Here is a 22330-nt window from a genome sequence, read left to right on the forward strand (position 1 = left end):
ATTCAGAATCAATTTAATTATTGTTTCTGGCAATAATCAAATCACTACACTGTGTCTTGAATGGCATGTGACAAGGGGGAGTGGCTGAAGGCTGACTTGTGGGCATTACTGACTGTGATATAAAATCTTGTACAAAGGAAGAACTGGTGCCTTTTGTCAAGACCGATCTCTTGACATGACTCCGCAAGCCCTGCGAAGAGTGTTAAGGGTTTCTCCAAAAGCTTGTACTGGCTTAATCAATTTTGGCTGTTCACAGAAGTTGGCGTATTGCAATTACATCAAATATACAAGAATCTCAAGATAAAGAACTGAACAGGTACAGCACTTAGATCACATATGAACTTTCTGGTTATGCCTGTATTCAGTTTCTTCTTTTCCTTTTCTTAAATGCTAAACATCAAACTGAAAAGTGTTACTTCAAAGTACTCACATTAAGTTAGTGCAAAGCAAACTTGATGCAAATCCCAACAATAAAAAAGTGTCAACACCTATTCACATGTACATCTGCCACTTCAGCAAGGTATATAGACAATTAAAACCATCCATGGAACAACAGGGAGTTAACAAAAAGAAAGCTGACCATTTGATTTCATTGGCAGTTATTATGTACAGCCTACTCAATACTTCAATCAATCATTCTTTATTTAAAAAGGAGCTACTTGATCATTTGAAGTCAGCAATGAAGTGGGAATTTAGTGCTAACAGTTTTGAAGCAATAACTTACAACTATTTCAAGTAAAGATCAGACTGCCTACCCATGCTGGTTTTCACAGAATAGTGACATTTCCACTGAAAAACCGGTTCATTCCTCAGATATTCTTTGCTGAAATTAACAGTAGACTACATGGACAGTCACAGGTATTGACTAGATAGCATAAGACTATATATTCCAATCAAGTTGCTTGTAGTCATGTGCCCACCCACATTTGGTTGTGGCTAAACATGTGCCAAGATCTGACTCCAGGAACAAGATTGCCCAGTTATAACTGTATTGTCCCTGATCAGGAATGTTTTTAAAAGACAACCACCAGACTGCTATTAGGAACAAGACTAGCCCCAGTTAAGTGCTTAAAAATGTGTTGCTGGAAAAGCGCAGCAGGTCAGGCAGCATCAAAGGAGAAGGAGAATCGACATTTCGGGCATAAGCCCTTCTTCACTGAATTTTGATTCTCCTTCTCCTTTGATGCTGCCTGACCTGCTGCGCTTTTCCAGCAACACATTTTTAAGCTCTGATCCCCAGCATCTGCAGTCCTCACTTTCTCCTAGCCCCAGTTAATTCTCCTCAACCTCAAATTAGAAAAGACAAACCGTTTAGATCAGCCTCGAATACTGAAGAAATCAGAGTTTTTGTATACGTCTTAGGACAAAATGGATCTGTAGAATCATATATATTGCACTGCTTGTGCAGCCTACATTCATGTATTTGCTTCAACTTAAACATCTTTTAAAATTAAGTATTTGAATTTCACAAACCACCTAACTTCACAGTACATACAAAATGCACACCTTTCTTTGACATAACATATGAACCAATTAAGTGAATGGTGAACACAGCTAACTGTCTTTCTATCAAGACTACTGATTTGTATTTTAAATAAAACAGAACCACAAGAATGAGATCCCAAAAACAACGCACAATTCTAAAAAACAACAATTGATTAACTTAATTGCGTACAGCAGAGCATGTTCAAATTAAGAAGAACTCTTGTTACAATGTGAATTAAGCAAAAAGCAGCAAATAAGGAGTCAGAGGGACTATAAATATAAACCATTAATGAATTCAAAAACAAATCTGGTGAAACTCCATTAACCAGACAACATTTACAGTGTCAAACTTGCTACCATGTGAACTACACGATCACCAAACGCCACATCTGCAGTTAAAAGGAAGCCAAATTGGTATGTGTGGCTAAGAGATATATGGGTAGGATCAGATGATTGGATGAGGCTTGTGGAATATAAATTCCACACAGATCTGGTGGGTTGATTAGCCTGTGTTTGCACATAAATTCTATTAGGAAAATTTTGCACTTCATGAATAATGTTCAAACACCAATTGTACTAGAACTGTTCTTGTCATTGTAAGAACAGAATGCACATAATAGTAAAGGTTCACTTCAATGTGTGCAAACGTGAAAATCCAACTGATTAGAACAATGAAAAGCAGTAAAATACAAATAAAGTAACAAAATGGAAAAAAGTTTATGAATTAACTTTTTTAAAATATTCCATTCATAGCACTACGGCACCACAGGCTGGCCAGCATTTACTGTCCACCATAATCACACTCGAGAAGGTGGTGGTGAGCTGCCTTATGATTATAACGATTAAGAAAATCATATTACTGTTAGCTTTAACTGTGAGGACAAGATGGAAGAAGTTAAAACAAAATACAAAAACCTTTGTGGACTATTTGTTTTAAAAATGACTATGGAGGGAAAAAAAAGGATTGCAGAGAAACAGTCCTCAGCACCTATAACCAACACAGAAACAGAACAATAGGCCAACTGGCCTGAGCATGCATTGTCATTTAATAAGACTGTGACTGCTCTGACTGTAACCTCAAATCCATATTCCTGAATGCCCCTGAATACACTTTTTGCTTACCAAGAATAAAGATAACTCTACCTTAATAATATTAAAGATTTGTTTCCATCACCTTTTCAGAAAGACAGTTCCAAAGATTCATGGCCCTGAGAAAACATTTCACCTTATCCGTTTTAAATATCAACTGCTCATTTTTAGACAGTGACCCTTAATTCTAGATTCTAACACAAGATCCTCTTCTCATCTAATCTGCCAAGACCTCTTAACATGTTAAGATAGTATTTTACTCTTCTAAACTCCAGCAGATTCAAGGCTGGTCTGTCCAATCTTTCCTCAAAAGAGCTTGTCTATACCAGATATTAGTCGAGAGTGTGGTGCTGAAAAGCACAACAGGTTGGGCAGCAAGCGAGGAGCAGGAGAGTCAACGCGTCGATAAACGTCAGTTCTCCTGCTCCTTGGATGCTCCTTGACCTATGTTTTTCTAGCACCACACTCTTGACTCTGATCTCCAGCATGTGCTGTCCTCAATTTCTCCTATACAAGATGTTAATCTGGTAGAACTTCTCTGAACTGCATTCAAAGCTTTTACATCCTTTCTTAAGTAACATGACCAAAGTGATCTCACTATTTCCCTGCATAACTGGTGTAGGCCACTGTTGGAATATCGTGTGCAATTCTGGTCTCCTTCCTATTGGAAAGATGTTGTGAAACTTGAAAGGGTTCAGAAAAGATTTACAAGGATGTTGCCAGGGAGAGGCTGAACAGGCTGGGGCTGTTTTCTCTGGAGCGTCGGAGGCTGAGGGGTGACCTTATAGAGGTTTATAAAATTATGAGGGACATGAATAGGATAAATAGACAAAGTCTTTTCCCTGGGGTCGGGAAGTCTAGAATTAGAGGGCATAGGCTTAGGGCGAGAGGGGAAAGATATAAAAGAGACCTAAGGGGCAACTTTTTCACACAGAGGGTGGTACGTGTATGGAATGAGCTGCCAGAGGATGTGTTGGAGGCTGGTGCAATTGCAACATTTAAAAGGCATTTGGATGGGTGTATGAATAAGAAGGGTTTGGAGGGATATGGGCCGGGTGCTGGCAGGTGGGACTAGATTGGGTTGGGATATCTGGTCGGCAAGGACAGTTGGACTGAAGTGTCTGTTTCCATGCTGTACATCTCTATGACTCTATAACGCCCCCCACATTTTTGTATTCAACAGTCCTTGCAATAAACATTAACATCAATCAGATTTCCTAATTCTTCCTTCTACCTAAAAATTTTGCAATTCAGGCATTAGGACGTTCTGCATTTTAGAGTTCTGCAATCTCTCACCATTTATCACAGTTCTTCCTGTAAAAATGGAAAACTACACATTTTCCCAGATGCTGACCACTTAACCTATATATTTTTGTTGCCTTACTCACTCTTTACAACTTACTTTCCCTAACTTTATAATGCAGAATGGAAGACAGTAAAAAATTGTGACTGTAAGAACTGCTCCTTTTTTTGAGATATTTTCAGTATTGGAGCTGATTTCCTCAAGTTCTAGGAACAGTAATTACTGTTTTATAAACTGTTACATTGTTTTATGGCTCTTTAAAAAAGGAGAAAGGGCGACAAGGGTAGTGACCACACGGTGGGAAGTGAATCAACAGAGAAGGAAAGCTACACTGCTGTCGTGACCCAGCAGCAAAGCTTCACAGCTACTGCCTCTGCTGTTTGATTTCAAGTATCTCTGGACATGAGTTCTTCCAAGAAAAATAAACAAGCAGCCAAACTGACAGCTGACCTTGTGGGGAGATCACAGCAGGGCTAGATCGAGTGACTAGTTTTCTCTTTGCAGATGTACAATAGTGAGCAGAGTGGGTTATTTTTGATTACGTATCTGTTTTCACTGAGATCTGTCTCTTGATTAAAACTTTTAAAAATATAAAGCATTGCTACTAAGTTAGCCTGGCAAGTGTTTTTAAAGAGTAGTAAGACGGTGCTATTTTCTGGGTGTGTAGATAGTTAAGGTGCAAAGATGGCCTTTCGTAAAGTGATGTGCTCTTCCTGTCGGATTTAGCAAGAGTTTCCACGTTACTGATGATTATGTCTGCAGGAGGGTGTGCTTGGTTAAGAACCCTTCAGGTTGGATGGATTGGTTGGAGCAGCAGTTACAGACAATGAGAAATGTACGGAGCTAGGGGTTGATGGATGGAGTTGTAGAAAGAATGATAAACCATGAATAGAGTTAGGTACATGGATGACCTCCAGTAAAGTTAAGAAGGGGAGGGAGGTAGTGCGAGTGTCTCCTGTGGCTAAGTCCAATTTAAACAAGTATGCTGTTTCAGAAAATGTAGGGGGTGATGGACCCTCACTGACAGCCACGTTTCTGGTCCCTACTGTACGGAGGCGTGTGTCATGTTCCAAGTGGCTGATTGTGATAGGGAACTCTCTACTCAGAGGCACAGACTGATGTTCACATTGGAACTAATGACATAGGAAGAGAGAAAGATGGGATTCTGAGGAGAAAATACAGAAAGTTTAGCAGGAATTTTGAAAATGAAGTCAAGGATAGTAACATCTAGATTACTCATGGTGCCACAAGCTAGTGAAAGTAGGAATGCGTGGCTGAGAAGCTGGTACAGGGCAGAAGGATTCACATTTTTGGATCATTGGAATCTCTTCTAGGGTAGAACTAACCTGTGTAAGAAGGATGGATTGACCATAACTTAAGAAGGGGACTAATATACTGCAGGAAGGGTGGGGGGAAAGAGTGAGGAAAAAGAGCAGTATGACATTAGCACAGTTGGGAAAAGTAGTAAGCCAATCAGGGCAGGCAAGGACAATGGGTCAAAGCAAAGAATGAGGTAGGACTGCTAAGTCAAAACATATTTATTTCAATCAAGATGCCTAACAGGTAAAGCAGATGAACTCAGGGCTTGGATGGGAACATGGGATTGGGATATCATACCAATTACAGAGACGTGGTTCAGGGATGGACAGGACTGGCAGCTTAATATTCCAGGATACAAACGCTATAGTAAGGATAGAAAGGTGAGCAAGTGGGTGGGGGTGGGGAATTTTTTGGTTAAGGATAACGTTACTGCTATAGTGAGGGAGGATATTCCTGGGAATACATCCAAAGTTATATGGGTGGAATTGAGAAATAAAAAAGGGATGATCACTTTATTGGGATTGTACTATAGACAACCCCTCCCCAATAATCAGTGAGAAATTGAGAAACAAATATATAAGGAGATCCCAGTTATCTCAGAAAAATAGTGACATAATGATAGGGGATTGTAACTTTCCAAACATAGACTTGGAGCTCACATAATATTAAGGGTTTGGATGGAGAGGAATTTGTTAAGTGTGTGCAAGGAAGTTTTCCAATTCAGTTTGTGGGTGTACCTACCACAGAAGGTGCAAACTTGACCAATTTGAAATAAAACAGGGCAAGTGACTGAGGTGTCAACGGGGAGCACTTTGGGGCCAGTGCCCAAAATTCTATTAGTTTTAAAGTAGTGAGAGAAAAGGATAGACTGGATCTAAAAGTTAAACTTCCATATTACAGAGGTGGTGATGCTGGACATCTTAAAAGTGGATAATTTCCTTAGACCTGATCAGATGTACCTTGGAAATCTGTGGGAAGCTACGGAAGAGATTGCTGGGCACCTTGCTGAGATATTTGTATAATTGATAGTCTCGAATGAGGTGCCAGCGGTTGACTAACATGGTGATACTATCTATGAAAGGCAGTATGGAAAAGTCAGGAAACTGCAGACCCAGTAGTGAAGAAGGGTCCTGCCCAAAACATCAACTCTGCTGCTCCTACGATGCTGCCTGAATTGTGCTTCTTGCAGTGCCACACATTATCGACACCGACTCTCCTGCATCTGCTGTCCTCACTATCTCCTAACTATAGACCGGTAAGCCTGACATTGGTGGTGGGCAAGTTGTTGGAGGGAATCCCGAGGGACAGGATTTATACATGTTTGGAAAGGCAAGAATGGATTATGGATAGTCCACATGTGTGAAATTGTGTCTCACTAACTTGATTGAGTTTTTTGAATTAGTAATGCAGAGGATTGATGAGGACAGACAGATGGACATGATCTACATGGTCTTAGTAATGCATTTGACAATGCTCCTCATGGCGTACTGGTTTGCAAGGTTAGATCACATGGAATACATACAGAATTAGCTGTTTGGATATACGACTGGCTTGAAGGTAGAAGCCAGAGGGTGGTGGTGGAGGTTTGATTTTCAGACTGGAGGCCCGAGACCAGCGGTATGCTACAAGGATCGGTGCTGGGTTCACTGCTTTTTGTCACTTATATAAATTATTTAGATGCAAACATGGGAGGTATGGTTAGTAAGTTTGCAGGTGACACCAAAATTGGTCTTGTAGTGGACAGTGAAGGTGGTCCATTTTGGAAAGGCAAATCAGGACAAGACTTGTACAGTTAACAGTAAAGGTCCTGGGGAGTGTTGCTGAACAAACAGACTTAGGGGTGCAGGTACATAGTTCCTTGAAAGCAGACTCGCAGGTAGACAGGGTGGTGAATGTTTGGCACACTTGCCTTTATTGGTCAGTGCACTGAGTTTGAAACATCAATTGTGCTGTACAGGTCACTGATGAGGTCAGTTTTGGAATATTGTGTGCAATTCTGATCTCCTTCCTATCGGAAGGATGTTGTGAGACTTGAAAAGGTTCAGGAAATATTTACAAGGATGTTGCCAGGGGTGGAGCATTTGAGCTATAAGGAGAGGCTGAGGCTATTTTGCCCATAGTGTCGGAGGCTGAGTGGTGACCATAGAGTTTATAAAATTATGAGGAGCATGGATAGGATAAATAGACAAGGTCTTTTCCCCAGGATAGGCAAATACAAAACTAGAGGTCTTAGGTTTAAGGTGAGGGGGGAAAGATTTAAAAGGGACCTAAGGGGCAACTTTTCACGCAGAAGATGCTGCGTGTATGGATTGAACTGCCGGAAGCTGGTATGATTACATTTAAAATGGATCTGAATGGGTATATGAATAAGATGGGCTTAGAGGGATATGGGCCAAATGCTGGCAAATGGGATGAGATTTATATAGGATATCTAGTCAGCACGGACCACTTGGACCGAAGGGTCTGTTTCCGTGCTTTATATATCTATGACTCTGTAAGGAAGATTGGCAACTATAACTTCCACCATTTGAAATCACGTACATGAATTGTCAGTTTAGATGCAGCACCTCTCACCAATGGAAAAAAAATCCATTTATTCCTACTTTGTCCTTCCTCTTAGAAAAATTATAATCTATAATCCATTCCAATAAGATACCTCAACACCATTAGTTTTTATATTCCATAATAATCTTTGATGTGACACTATAATAAATGTTTTACTGAAAAAGAAGCATAATATAACCACCAATTCCCTTTAAACAACAGCTCGGTATATCCTCAAAAAAATCCAAGATTGATAAAATATGATTTCCCTTTTTTAAAACCCTAGTGACTTTGCCCAATTATCCTTAACTTGACATCCTGCTAAACCAAAGTGATCTGTGTTTTACTATTTTCCCTTCCTTTTTGAATAAGGAAGTTGTATTAACTATATTTTAATCTAATGGGAAATCCTGAACCTAGGGAGGTTGAGCCCAATTAATCAAGAGCACTTGTCTGGTGATCGAGATTTTTCCAAATTCCTCTCTTTAGCCCTTCCATTTACTGATGTATAGCTATTTCTGTAATGTTGCATATATCCTCTTTAGTGAAGATTTTTCTGAATACCTACTCAATTAATTTGCCATCATTTGGTTTTTCACTCTCCATTCTCCATACTCTTTCATTCACCTTTTTGGTGCATTTGCATGATGGGCCTGTCCCTTGAAATCTTCTTGCTTGATGGAATGTACTGATGTATCGGTTTCTGCTGAAATGTCCCTTTACAGGTCTTTCACTACACCTCAATTGATCTATCCTTTAAACTAATTTGCAAATTCATTTCAGCCAGCACTCCTTTTCATAAGTTTTTAAGAAAGTGTAAAACCCACTCCTCTCCCTTAAATTAAATGTAGAATTCAATCATATAATGGTCACTGTTGCTTAAGAAAAATTTCACTGAGTTCATTAATCAATCCCATTTCAATGCACAATGCCAGGTGTAGCAGTCTGCTCACTGGTCAACGTCTGAGCAGTGCTGTTCTAAGAAACCATGACAAAGACATTTAATTTTGTCCTCATTGTTTTCCAAAGTTCATTGAAAGTGGAGTCACAAATAAGTTGGTGAAGATATTTTGCAAGCTTGCCTTTATTGGTCAGCACATTGCATAGAGGAGTTGGAAGGTCATGCTGCAGCTGTATAGAACATTGGTGAGACCACTGTTAAAATGCTGCACACAATTCTGGTTGCCTTTCTACATGAAGGTTGTTGTTAAACTTGAGAGGGCTCATAAAGGTTTCAAAAGGATGTTGCCCGGATTGGAAAATTTGAGTAATGGGGGAGTCTGAATATGCTGGGGCTACTTTCCTTGGACCATTGGAAGCTGAACGGTGTCCTTAAGGAGATGTACAAACTCATGGTGGGCATGGATAGGGTGAATAGCCATGGAATTTTTTCACAGGGTGGGGAGGGATTTGAAAGGGACCTAAGGGGCAAGTGTTTCACACAGAAGGAAAGTGGTGTGTGTGTGTGTGTGTGTGTGTGTGTGTGTGTTGGGGGGTGGGGAGGGAATGTGCTGCCACAGGAAGAGGTGGCGACGAGTACATTAGAATGTTTGAAAGGCATCTGGATGAGTATATGAATAGGAATTCTTTCAAGGGATATGGGCCAAATGCTGGCAATTGGTCAAGGTCAGATTGGATCAACTCGTTGGAATGGATGAGTTGAATGGAAGGGTCTGGTTCTGGGCTGTACGATTATGACTATCTGACTTTCTTGTCTATATTGAGAATAGAAACCTTCCCATGTACCTTTCTGCCAAGTTCTTATTATTTTTCCCTTTATGTGGTTAATGTGAGGAAGCCTGTGTGCTACTCCCATAAGTGACGCCTTTTCTTTAACATTTTGCTTCTCCACCCAGATCATTTTAAAATCCTGGTTTCTTAACTCCAGTCATCACTTTTGATTAGGCCAATCCCATCGTTAAGTAATAAGTATCCTATCCCAACCTTTCCTAGCTTCCTATCCTTACTGAATGTCATGTACTCTTCAGGATTCAGGTATCAATCCACATCATCCTGCAGCTGCTCCTCTTTCAATGGCGACCGGGTCATACATACTCTCATTCTATATGGGCCTGCTCTGATTTGATTGCCACGTGCACAAAGACTTTTTTTGTCTTATCCGCTTTTCCTTTTCATATAATCCTTTCCAATGATTTATTCTTACATTGTACATGGCATCTCTCCCTATCACCACCCATTCTGTCATTTCCCATCGTTCTCTTTTTTTGCCTCATCACTACTCTTTTCAGTTACCACATCTTCCAAAATTGATCCATTGCCTCCAAACTATTTAGCTTAACTGGCCTTCTGTACTTGTAACTCACAGGAACATCAGCCCTAGAGCTATTCAGGTAGACTGCCCTAATAGAACAGACGCCATTTTCATTATTTTTGGTGACTGAGTCCAAAGATCACTAGTCTTTCAGTATCTCTCTAATTTGAACTGCCCTGTGTCAAATTGCCAACAGCTCAAATAATAATCCAGAGATTATCATCTTTGAGGTTCTGCTTCTTGATTAGATGCCCAACTCCAAATATTATGCAGAATCTCCTCCTTTGGCCCGAATCCAACCCCTCCTATTCCAAGTTCTCCTAACTCTAAGGACAAGTCCCGAAACCTGACACAAAGTGGAGAAAACCTTCGAACTCCATGTTCTTTGCTACAGAAATTGAGGATGTGTGAATGATTCTAGTGCACCACCATCATGGTCAGTTAGCTCATCCAAACTACAGACTCCAATCTCATCTCAAATAAATTACTAAAGATTTTTAGATTCAGAAAATGTGGCTGTTGGAAAGCTGTCAACATCAGAATTATAGAATCATGACACAGCACAAAAGATGGCAACAGCACCCAAGGCAGTAATTTGGCCCTGTTTTCTCACCACTTTCTGCAAAGCTGCTCAGCCAGCCCTACCCTTACCGTTCCCAGTATTCCTGTAAATTGGCACTCTACAGTTACACGTCTAATTCAGTTTTGAAAGCCACAAATAATTCTGCATACACCAAAATCTGAGTCAGTGCATTACAGATCCCAACCTTTCACTGAAAAATTGTTTTTTCACACCACCATTAATTCCTAATTTCAATCTTTCTGCCAATGGGAACTGTTTCTCCCCCACTCTTCTGTCCATAGACCTTTACAATTTTTAGATTGATATCAAGTCCCCCTCCAAGGATAACCACCACAGGATCTCCAGTCATCACATATAACTTTAATATAACTTTGAAAATATTCTCACAAGTCTTTTCTGTATCCGAACACATTCAAATCAATCCTAAAATATGCTGTCAAGACATGGTCATAATACACAAGTTAGGGCTCTCCTATGCTTTCTTCTTATTACTTCACACGTAGCTGCAGTAGAATTTATCAGCATCATGTCTACATACTCCACTAACCTCTCTACATCCTTTGGAAATGAGCACTGCTGGGGGGTGGGGCTTCGGCTTCTGAATCTGTGGAATTTTATTTTAAACCAGAGGGCAGTAGAGACTGGATCATTAAGTATATTCAAGGCTGTGGTAGGGTGGGGAGAATCCAAAGGGTTTTTACAAATACATTAAGAACAAAAGGGTAACTAGGGAGAGAATAGATCCCTTCAAAGATGAGCAAGACAGCCTTTATGTGGAACCGCAAGAGATGGGGGGAGATACTAAACGAGTATTTTGCATCAGTGTTTACTGTGGAGAAGGTCGTAGAAGATATAGAATGTAGGGAAATAGATGGTGACATCTTGAAAAATGTCCATATTAAAGAGGAGAAGGTGCTGGATGTCTTGAAACACAAAAGTGGATAAACCCCCAAGACCTGATCAGGTGTACCCTCAAACTCTGTGGGAAGCTAGGGAAGTGATTCCTGAAGAAGGGCTCATGCCCATAACATGGATTCCCCTGCTCCTTGGATGCTGATTAACCTGTTGTGCTTTCCCAGCAACGCATTTTCAGCAAGTGATTGCTGGGTCCCTTACTGAGATATTTGTATCATTGATACTCACAGGTCAGGTGTCAGAAGACTGGAGGTTGGCTGACGTGGTGTCACTATTTAAGAAGGGTGGTAAGGACAAGCCAGGTAACTATAGACCGGTGAGCCTGATGTCAGTGGTGGGCAAGTTGTTGGAGGAAATCCTATGGGAAAGTATGTACATGTATTTGGAAATTCAAGGACTGATATGGGATAGTCAAATGGCTTTGTGTGTGGAAAATTGTGTCTCACAAACCTGATTGAGTTTTTTAAAGTAACAAAGAGGATTAATGAGGGCAAAGCAGTAGACGTAATCTATATGGACTTCAGTAAGGCATTCGACAAGGTTCCCATGGGAGACTGGTTAGCAAGGTTACATCTCATGGGAGACAGGGAGAACTTGCCATTTGGATACAAAATTGGCTCAAAGGTAGAAGACAGAGGGTGGTGTTGGAGGTTTGTTTTTCAGACTGGAGGCCTATGACCAGTAGGGTGCCACAAGGATCGGTGCTGGGTCTACTACTTTTCATCATTTATACAAATGATTTGGATGCGAGAATAAGAGGTATAGTTAGTAAGTTTGCAGAGGACACCAAAATTGGAGGTGTAGTGGACAGCAAAGAAGGTTACCTCCAATTACAATGAGATCTTGATCAGATGGGCTGAGGAGTGGCAGACTGAATTTAATTTAGATAAATGTGAAGTGCTGCATTTTGGGAAAGTAAATCTTAGCAGGACTTATACACTTAGGATGGTGAAGAAAGTGTCTGGTATACTTTCTTTTATTGGTCAGAATATTGAGCACAGGTGTTGGGGGGGGGGGGGGGGGTCACGTTGTGGTTGCACAGGACATTGGTCAGACTACTTTTGGAATAATGTGTGCAATTCTGTGCTCCTTCCTATCAGAAGGATGTTGTGAAACTTGAAAAGGTTCAGAAAGAAATTACAAGGACGTTGCCTGGGTTGGATGATTTGAGCTATAGGGAGAGGTTGAACTGGCTAGGGCTGTTTTCCCTGGAATGTCGGAGGCTGAGGGAAGAGCTCAAAGGTTTATAAAATCATGAGGATAGCATATATAGACAAGATTAGTAATCTAATCTAATCTAAAATCATGAGGATAGCATATATAGACAAGATGTTTTCCATGGGGTGGGGGAGTGCAAAACTAGAAAGTGGTGGAGGCTAGTACAATTGCTACATTTAAAAAGCATCTGGATGGGTATATGAATAGCAAAGGTTTAGAGGGACATGGGTTGGGTGCTGACAAGTGGGACTAGAATAGGTTGCGATATCCGGTCAGCATGGACGAGTTGGACACAAGGGCCTGTTTCCATGCTATACATCTCTATGTCACTGAGTTATAATCATAGAATCCAGGATCATGGGAAAAGGCAGTAAAGTGGACATGAGCACGACCAGCCATGATCTCAGTGAATGGCAACTGTGCACAAAGAATAGGTCACTGATACAGATCAAAAAAAAGCTGCAGTCTTATTACCAACCTCTGGGGAATCCCACTATACACCTTTCAGCAGTCTGAAAAATACCTTTACCAACATACCCTGTTTTTTGGAGCTCACTTGACATGCTATGACTGACCCTTTTTATTCCAGAAGGAAATTCCTTCCAACTACATAGCAGATTTATCAAATGCCTTTGGGGAATTTACGTATGCCACAAACACAAAATCCTCAGACTTTTTAAAAAAATTAACAATATATTAACCGAACACTATTTGCTCTTAACAAATCTGGGCCAGCTTTCCAAAGGTAACCAAACGATCATTAATCCCAGGATACTTTCTAAAAACTTTCGCAACAATGTTAACTTGACTGACAGGTACTTGTTGGGTGTCAGATCACTTTTCTGTTTACCAAGGCAGGTAGAAATGAAAACTACATCTCGTCAGTTAACACCAATTGTGAACAAGTTACTGAAATATATTTGAAGCACAGTGATCGTGCACTTGGAAGGTATCAGCTGATGTATCTGCTGTGTGAATTTGCCAGCATTTAAACCACATATGGCTAATTTATTGATTTTCTTTCGGCAAATTCATGGGCATTCTTCACAGGAAATGTGTAGGACATGTTGGAATGGACTTTTAGAGAAAGCCCAATAAAATCTTTACATCACAGATGAGCAAAATGAACATATAAAGTTAGAGCTAACCTTATGACAATGTTCAGTGATTCATTGGGAGTTAGGAAGAATAAGATGTTAGTTCCCAGGTTGTCAGGGCATGACAACTAGTGTTCCCCAGCCAGTTCTGTTAAGGCCTCTGAATTTCACGACAAATACATAGTTCCATATCTGAGGTCAACAGCAACCTAGATGTCACTTTTGAAGCCTTGAGAAATTCCATCTCCGGTGTCCCAAAAACCACCAAAGTGCAAAGGTAAATAGGCAACGTGGATGGTTTATCTTGAAGGCCACATGGTCTGCTCTGAGTGGACGCACCTTCATCTTTACAATACAGTCCACAATGCATATTTCATTCTTTGCCCCAGTTAGAAAGCACTTTTATGTAAACATCAATCAGAAAAGTGATAATTGACACTACGAAGACTACAGCATGTCATGGCCGAAAGGGAGCATGTGGTCAACGTGTAAGCAAAGTAAAGGCAAACACATTTCTGCTGTGATTGCCATAATCTATAAACTTTATATGAATTGGAGCAACAGGCCATAGACTAAATAAGCTGATAAAACTTTGGCAATTCAAAAGGCAAGGGCACAAATCCTAGAAGCTATTACTCAGATACAAGTATTCAAAAAGAACCACAAAGTTCCACATTCAGTTTTGGGTACTAAACCTCTTTAGAAAGAAGTGGCCTTGGAAAAACAGATTCACCATGATACCATGAATTGAGAACAGGAAGCATGAAAGTGGCCTGTATTCCCTGTAGAACAGAATGGTGAGCAAATCAGAGTGCTTAGTGATAAAAGGATTTATTTAAATAAAGCACTGTGTCTGAAGGGATATTACACAACAAAATGGTATATTCTTAAAATTAAAGCTCAGCCGCCTAATAGTGAAATTTGTCATATAATTGTAGCAAAAATCTAAAACTCACCCTCATACCTAAAAGGCTATGGAATCAGGGTCAAATTAAGTTAAAGAATTTTTGTTAGAAATGGGTTTGATGTGTAACAAGAAAAGCAACTAAAGTAACGGTCTGATGACTGCAATTAAAGTGAATTGTAGGACAGGCTTGAGGGACTGAATGGTCTTTTCTAGTTTCTTGGGTCGCACTCAGTCTGTAAATTTGAACTATTTTCACAGTTAGGCAAATAGAACCACTAAATGATTTTGGTATGGGGTACATATTTCAATTGAATCTAACTATAAAATTGCTGACCAAATGGAACAAAACTTTACAAGACTTCATCATCCTGACTCTATCCTGTTCAAACTGTATAATCAACAGCCTGATGCATTTGATGAACAATTAATCCTTCTCCTAGCATCCACCTGCAATTTTGAAATCCAAAAACTTGTCAGTTGTAGCTTACATACACTTGTATTTTTGGAAAACATGACATCGAATTTCCATACAATTGGTAAGTTGTTAATCAGTACAGGGTACTGCAGTATCATATACTAACAGTGTAAAATGTAAGTCACTTAATAACACTTGTTCCTCCTGGCCAGATGCGCAATACAGATATTCCTGCGCAGTACTGAAAGGGTGCTGCACTGTCAGAGGTGCAATCATTCAAATGCATTGTTAAACTGAGGTTCCTATCTGCTCTATTTCGTGGCATTACGTTGAACAGCAGGTGATTAATCCCAGTGTAGAGGTCTACATTTAGATCAGATTATTTAGTGTGGAAACAGGCCCTTCGGCCCAACAAGTCCACACCGACACTCTAAAGGGCAACACCCCAGACCCCTTCCCCTGCATTTACCCCTTCACCTAACACTATGGGCAATTTAGCATGGCCAATTCACCTAACCTGCACATCTATGGACTGTGGGAGGAAACAGGATAACCCGGAGGAAACCCACGCAGACACAGGGAGAATGTGCAAACTCCAAAAAGATAGTTGCCCGAGGTGGTAATTGAACCCAGGTCCCTGACGCTGTGAGGCAGCAGTGCTAACCACTGAGCCACCGTGCCGCACTGTGCCACCGTATTGTTTATCTCAAACAACATTCATAATCTGGTCTTACTTGACAATACAGTTTTAGGAACATTCTACGCAAAAATTGATTGTTTCCAATCGTTTATTCCAACACACTGACAATATTTCAAAGACACTGCATTCTGGAATATCTTCTCGAATCAAATGCATCACTAAAAGCACAAGTCTTTCAAATGGATTTCTGGATGTTTATTTCCCTACATCTCAGATTGGGTGGTGAATTTGACAGCTTGCGTTCGTAAGAAACTACTCAAATAGAATCTGTAAAGGACAGCAAGATGGCTCAGTGGTTAGCACTGTTGCCTCACGGTGCCAGGAACCCAGGTTCGATTCCCGACTTGGGCGACTGTCTGAGTGCAGTCTGCACATCCTCCCCATGTTTGTGTGGGTTTCCTCTGGGTGCTCCACAATCCAAAAGATGTGCAGTTAGGTGAATTGGCCATGCTAAGTTGCCCATAGTGTTAGGTGCAATAGTCAGGGGTAGGTATGGGGAATGGGTCTGGGAAGATTACTCTTCGGAGGGTCGGTGTGGACTTGTTGAGTCGGAGGGCCTGTGTCCGTACTGTAGGGAATCTAACCTAATGTGAGAAAAATACTTTGAAGGAGTCTTGTATCATTTATTACAAATAAATGATGGTTGTTTTGCAAAGCCAACAGCATGGGTTCCATTTCTGCACCAGCTGAGGTTACCATGAAGGACTCTCCTCCTCAGCCTCTCCCTTGCGGCCCTCGGGTTAAAATCACCACCAGCGTGTCTCTCTGAGAGCAATCCTATGGTCTGGTAAGAGGATGGCAACCTCTCTGACTTTTACTGGATATCATTTAAACTGCTGGATAAATTTAGAGCAGCAACTGCACATCAAATATTTACCATTGATGTACCTTCTCCATTTTGGGCGAAGGTTCATAGAGACCGATGTAAAAAAATCAAACCTTCGGCCTCAATGGATGGATTGAAAGTTCAGTTGCTTGTCATCCAAAATATTTGTGGCTCACGTTGCTTTGTCAATGCATCTTCTGATGCAGATCTTGGCCCTTCAGTTTCTGTGGAATCACTAATAAGCCCTATTATTTTAATATTTTCATAGTTATACAGTCAGGGCTAAAAAAGCTGCTTCACTTAGCTTCATGGTACTAGCTGTCTAACAATTCCATAGATAGCAAATATTTGATATCATGCAAATCTATTTACAAATCGATAAAGAGATGTGGCCAGTGATGACAGGGTTAGCGTAAAACAGCACAGAAACAAACCCTTTGGTCTAACTCAACTGCACTGAGCAGATAACCTAAACTGATTTAATCACATTTGCCAGCATTTGGCTCTTATTCCTCTAAACTCTTCCCATTCATGTATCCATCCAGATACCTCTTAAATGTTGTAGTTGCACCCACCTCCACTGGCAACTCATTCCATAAAGGCATCACCGTCTACATGAAAACTGCAACTCCGGTCCCTTTTACATCTGTCCCCTCTCACCTTAAACCTACAGCCTCTAGTTTTGGACTCCCTTACACTGGGAAAAAATCTTGGCTGATCACCCTATCCATGCCCCTCAATTTGTTTCAACCTCAATAAAGTCACCCCTCAGCCTCCAATGTTCCAGGGAAAAAAATGCCCATTCAGCCTCTCTCTACAGCTCAAATCTTCCAATCCCAGCAACATCCTTGTAAATATTTTCTGAACCCAGTCAAGTTTAATAACATTTTTCCTTTAGCAGAATGACATGTTGGACTGTTCACTCAAAGTACTTGAAGGTTAAGTGCAAGAAAGGCAGAGTTCAACTAAAAACTTGAGAATGTCTGTTCCTATGAACATACACCATGTCCATCTAATTGTTTTCCGATTAAATTATTCACCATGTCATTTGAGAACTAAATTCAAACATTCCCAATATGATTAAACAGTCTGACACAGTGCAAGTAGTTATTCTATTAGTATTCAAACCCCCTTCTAGACAAGCATAACAATTCAATATCAAAAATCATACTCAACCTGGGATATTGCAGGACACTCCAGAACATTTATCAATCTACTGTACCTGTAAGCTTTATTTGCTGCTTTATTTGGGCTGCTTTAAAACCAAATTCACAACCTCAACCAAAGTTTGGTATGCAGAAGGCAGTGAATAAACGCAAATTATTTTACACTTTACCCCTCACTTCAAAGTTGAGCCACAGTACTGTTTTTCTTACTTTTGCTGGTATATTTTATATAAAGACACACAATTACAACTTGTGGCCCATCTAGTATCTGAGGATCTAAACAACTTATGCCTCCCAGAAGGCTTAAAAGGCATGTTCTACATGCTGAGGCCTATACAAGGCCTGCATTGAACTATGCAAGGTAATTTCACAGGAAAGTCTTTTTTTGAAAAAAATACCTACGTGAGACCCAAGCAGTTGATTCAGTATCTACTCTCAATTTGTGGACAACAAAATCTAAGTTGTGTTTTAATAAAAATATGTCAACACGATTGCAACAAAGAGGTGGTGCAAGGCCTGGGGCCTCACTGCACAAGAAGCGGGGAGCGGCTGGAAATCTCACACCGGCCTCCAATCCACCGCGTTTCACGTGTTTGCGTGGAGCAGGCGCTCGCAGGAAGCGAGGAAGAGAACCGTCGGCAGCGGCTGGCGGGACGACCGAGCAAACTCCCAGGTTGTGGGGGTGCTGGTGGGTTGAGCCCCCACCGCCGCCACCCGCTCACATCCCACTTGGTCTGCAGCGTGCAAGGCCCCCGATGGCCGGGGTGGAGGGAGGCAAGGAGACGCTCGTCGACAAGCGGCTGCGGTCTGTGTGTGTGTTGGGGTTGGGGGCAGAGGAGGGGGAAATGTTGTGAACGCGAGCCGGTCAGAGTGTTCCCCCCCCCCCCCGGGGGGAGGGTGAGCCTGGGGACGAGGAGAGATGCGAGGCCGCGGGATGAGGAAGGGGAGAGGGGGGGAGAGGGGGGGGGGAGGGGAAGGATCGGAGTAGACACACATGCCCGCGGAACGGGGGTAAAGTTTCAACTTTGGAAAGGCACGAAAATGGATGCAGTTTCCGCCTGGAGGTTTTAACGGGGTCGGCAGGGAGTGTGTGCCGGTTGTGGGGCAGGCAGGGAGGGAGGGAGGGTAAAGGACAAAAGTGTTCCGATCTCCCGGGAAAGGCACACTCTCTGCATTCCCCCCTCCTCAAAGCCCCGAAACACTGACCAGGATCCGCTTGAAGAGGGCGTTCTCCTTGGCTGGCAGCGCTATCGACGGCATGGCTGGCTGTGGTGCAGCGGGCTCGGTGGCCGGTTCGCCGGGGTGAGTGAGACACGCGCTGTCTTTGGTGCTTCTCTTGCTCCCGAGTACGGTCCTTGGGGCTGCTCAGCTCATGGGCCGCTCTGCTGTTTTTTCCCCCCCTCTCTCTCTCTCTCTCTCTCTCACACTTCCTTCCCTCCCCCCCAGCCACTCCGCGGCCCCCACAGTTTGCTCTCCCTCCGAGCGGGACCTCCGCCTTCACGTGTTTCTCTCTCTCTCTCTGTTGCGCTCCGCTCCCTGCAGCACTGAATCCAGCGGAGGGGGGGGGGGGGGGTGAAAACGAAAAAAAAAACCCTCAACCAAAATGGCGGGGGCGGCAGTCAGCGGCAACGCCGGCTCCCTCCGGGTCAGCCGCCACTGCGCACGCGCCGCTCCCCCGCGAACCCCGCACACCGTCGGCTGACCTCCCTGGAGCGGAGCATGACGGGACTGTGGAGGACCGCGTGTGGTCCTCCCGAACGCGTGCCTGGTGGTTCGCATCAAGCGCCAACTTTGCTGGTTGTGTGTATTTCCCCAAAACCCTGCATTTACATCGTAAATTTATTTTATTCTTTATCCAGACAATACCAGTGACATAACATCAGATCCCGATTTTCTTCCTGTGCATTACATTGCAAAATTATCATAAGATGAAGATAATGGAACCAACAAGATAATAAAATACAAATAGCTCCCACGGTATTTTGCTTTTATTAAAACACAGCTTGTGGACCTCTGTGACCAGATTACTCATTATATCAGCAGGAATTCAGCCCCATAGCTTAAGGTTAACACTACAAGGTGATTCCCTCAGTTCTGCTCTTGCATTGACACTTCCTGATGGAAGGTTAGGAAGTAGGTGCGGCTCCCGGTTTACTTTCTGACTCTTTGGAGAAAGTCCTACCAGTTCATTTACGTGCAGCTGAATCTGCAAAACCTATCTTACCCATATTTTTTGCGATTCGTTTAAAGTAAGGAACCATTCACTTTAATAGCACCTCTTAAGTGGAAACCTGTCTTGGATCACGGCGTAAGTAGAGGATGATTATCAGGCTCAGGAATATCTTGCGAGAGGAAGAAGCGTGAACTTTAAGTTATATCAGTAATTTCAGGTATTTATTTTCGAGTCAAACAAGGCAGTCAATTTGAACATAAAGTTGCCTTCATCTGTCTGAGATTCGAATCCGCAAACCTCGCGCCGCTGATCCATTTGAGGCAGCTCGTATACGATAATTATTCAGTTTCAAAGGGCAGAAACGCAGGGATCCAGAGATGTGTATAATATGTATACATAAATGCAGAAATTCTTAACAGGTAGCATGGCAGGTTGAGAAAGTGATTAACTTTGTCTTTGACAAGGTGATCTTTAAAACACATATGGGGAATCCTGGATAAATTCTGCAGGTCTGAGCGTTTGTAGATAACGAGTTGCAGAGTCATGGAGTTGTACAGCACGGAAAGAGAAGCTTCCCTCCAACTCGTCCATGACAGTAAATATCCTAAATTAACTTAGTCTCATTTGCCGACATTTAATCCTATCACTCTAAACCCTTCATATTCATATTCCCATCCAGATGGCTTTTAAACATTGTTATTGTACCAAGCTCCACCACTTTCTCTGATAGCTCATTCCATGCACACTATCCTCTGTGTGAAAAAGTTGCCCCTCTTAGATCCCTTTTAAATCTTTCTCCTCTCACCTCAAACCTATACCCTCTAGTTTTAGACTCCCCACCCCTTAGCTATTCACCCTATCCATGCCCATCATGATTTTATGTTCAATTGGTTGCCTTGTTTAACTCAAAAATAACTACCTGAAATTATTGATATACCTTAAAGTTCACTCCTCTTTCCTTCGAAGTTCAGGCTTGAACTTCGTCATATTGAACTTGAAACATTAACTTTGCTTTTCTCTCTCAAGCTGCTGAGTTTCTCCAACATTCTCTGCCTATGTTGAATTTCCAGTGTCTGCACCATTTTGCTTTTATTAGAAGGGGTCTTTGGCTATATCAGTACAGGGATAATGTATGAGAACCAAAATGTATTAGCATTTTCTGAACTGCCCGTGAAAGACAGTGATGAACGGCCTTCCTGAACCACTAGTCTGTTTGATGCAGATAGACCACAATGCTGTTCGATAGGGAGATTAGGAAGGGTGTGGTGTCATTGGTAACAAAAAGATATTGGGAATGGTTCTAGATATGAAGTACTTCTGTTATTTGGATCAACCACAGAAGCTGAAGGAGAAGGTTGAGGAGGGATTTAATAGAGGGGTTTGATAGGTCATTAGGGAATCCAATGGCTTGCAAGGTTAACAGTTAGTTTCCTGCTTTTAGGGTAGCCCACATTTACCCTAATAGGGAGGTTGCACTGACTGAGAGGAAACTGCTACTGACTGCAATACTGAATTTTCTGCAATAGAAAACAAAGCAACTGAAACAGTACAGCAGGAAGGAGAGCTATCAAGTTAACAGAAGTGGTACTGAAGCGTTTGGTCATGGAACCTGACAGAAGGAGTATGATCATGGTTTCTTAGGAGTCAGGAATCCCTCAAGGAATGCCTTCCAATTAGAGGAGGTGACCAAAGAAGTCAAAACAAATAGTCTAATCCCATGGACCTGGCAACTGGCCAGTAAAATGTTCAATGACTGCATATAAATCAGGGACTGTACCTGCAGATCACAGATATGCTCTGGTGAGTATTGTAAAGTTCAGATCAAGCATTCTCTGCAGCAGAATCATTGCTTCACCAACAATATTTTTAGTAGCAGCTTGACATTCATTAATAGAATGGGGATCATTAACTAGGTATACCACCCTTGGGTCTGGTTTGGAGACTGAGGGTAATCTGTCTGAGAGTAGTGAGCATTTCTCAACATCGATGGAGCAACCGGCCATATAGCATATAAATATTACTCTAAGGCAAAGAAACTCAAAGGGGAAAGTGCATAAACCACAGTGAAGGAAGAAGTTAAAATTTGTATTTGATATAAAGCAATGACTTATGAGAATGCCAGAAGTGGTAAACTTAAGAATTTGGATTAGTTCATGTCCCAGCAAATGAAGTCCAAGGCACTATAAGAAAAGGGAAAAGAGAGCATGAATGCAAGTGAGAAGAACATAAAAGTGCCTTGGAGATATATCTCTGACACATGAAAGGAAAAAGATCAGCAACAATAAGAGTGGGTCCATTACAAGCCCGAAACGTCGAA

The 22330-nt window shown here is 41.7% G+C and overlaps 1 protein-coding gene across 1 annotated transcript in view; it reads right to left on the bottom strand.

Moving 5' to 3' along the window:
- Window positions 1-19508, bottom strand: part of naa15a (N-alpha-acetyltransferase 15, NatA auxiliary subunit a) — a 98494-nt gene extending 78986 nt beyond the window's left edge. The window contains exon 1 of the mRNA XM_060851777.1: window positions 19047-19508. Coding sequence (XP_060707760.1) covers window positions 19047-19100 — 54 coding nt within the window. The 5' untranslated portion in view covers window positions 19101-19508. The remainder of the gene's footprint in view (window positions 1-19046) is intronic.
- Window positions 19509-22330: the final 2822 nt, after the last annotated feature.

Source organism: Hemiscyllium ocellatum, chromosome 36, assembly GCF_020745735.1.
Source record: "Hemiscyllium ocellatum isolate sHemOce1 chromosome 36, sHemOce1.pat.X.cur, whole genome shotgun sequence".
Classification (NCBI taxonomy): domain Eukaryota; kingdom Metazoa; phylum Chordata; class Chondrichthyes; order Orectolobiformes; family Hemiscylliidae; genus Hemiscyllium; species Hemiscyllium ocellatum.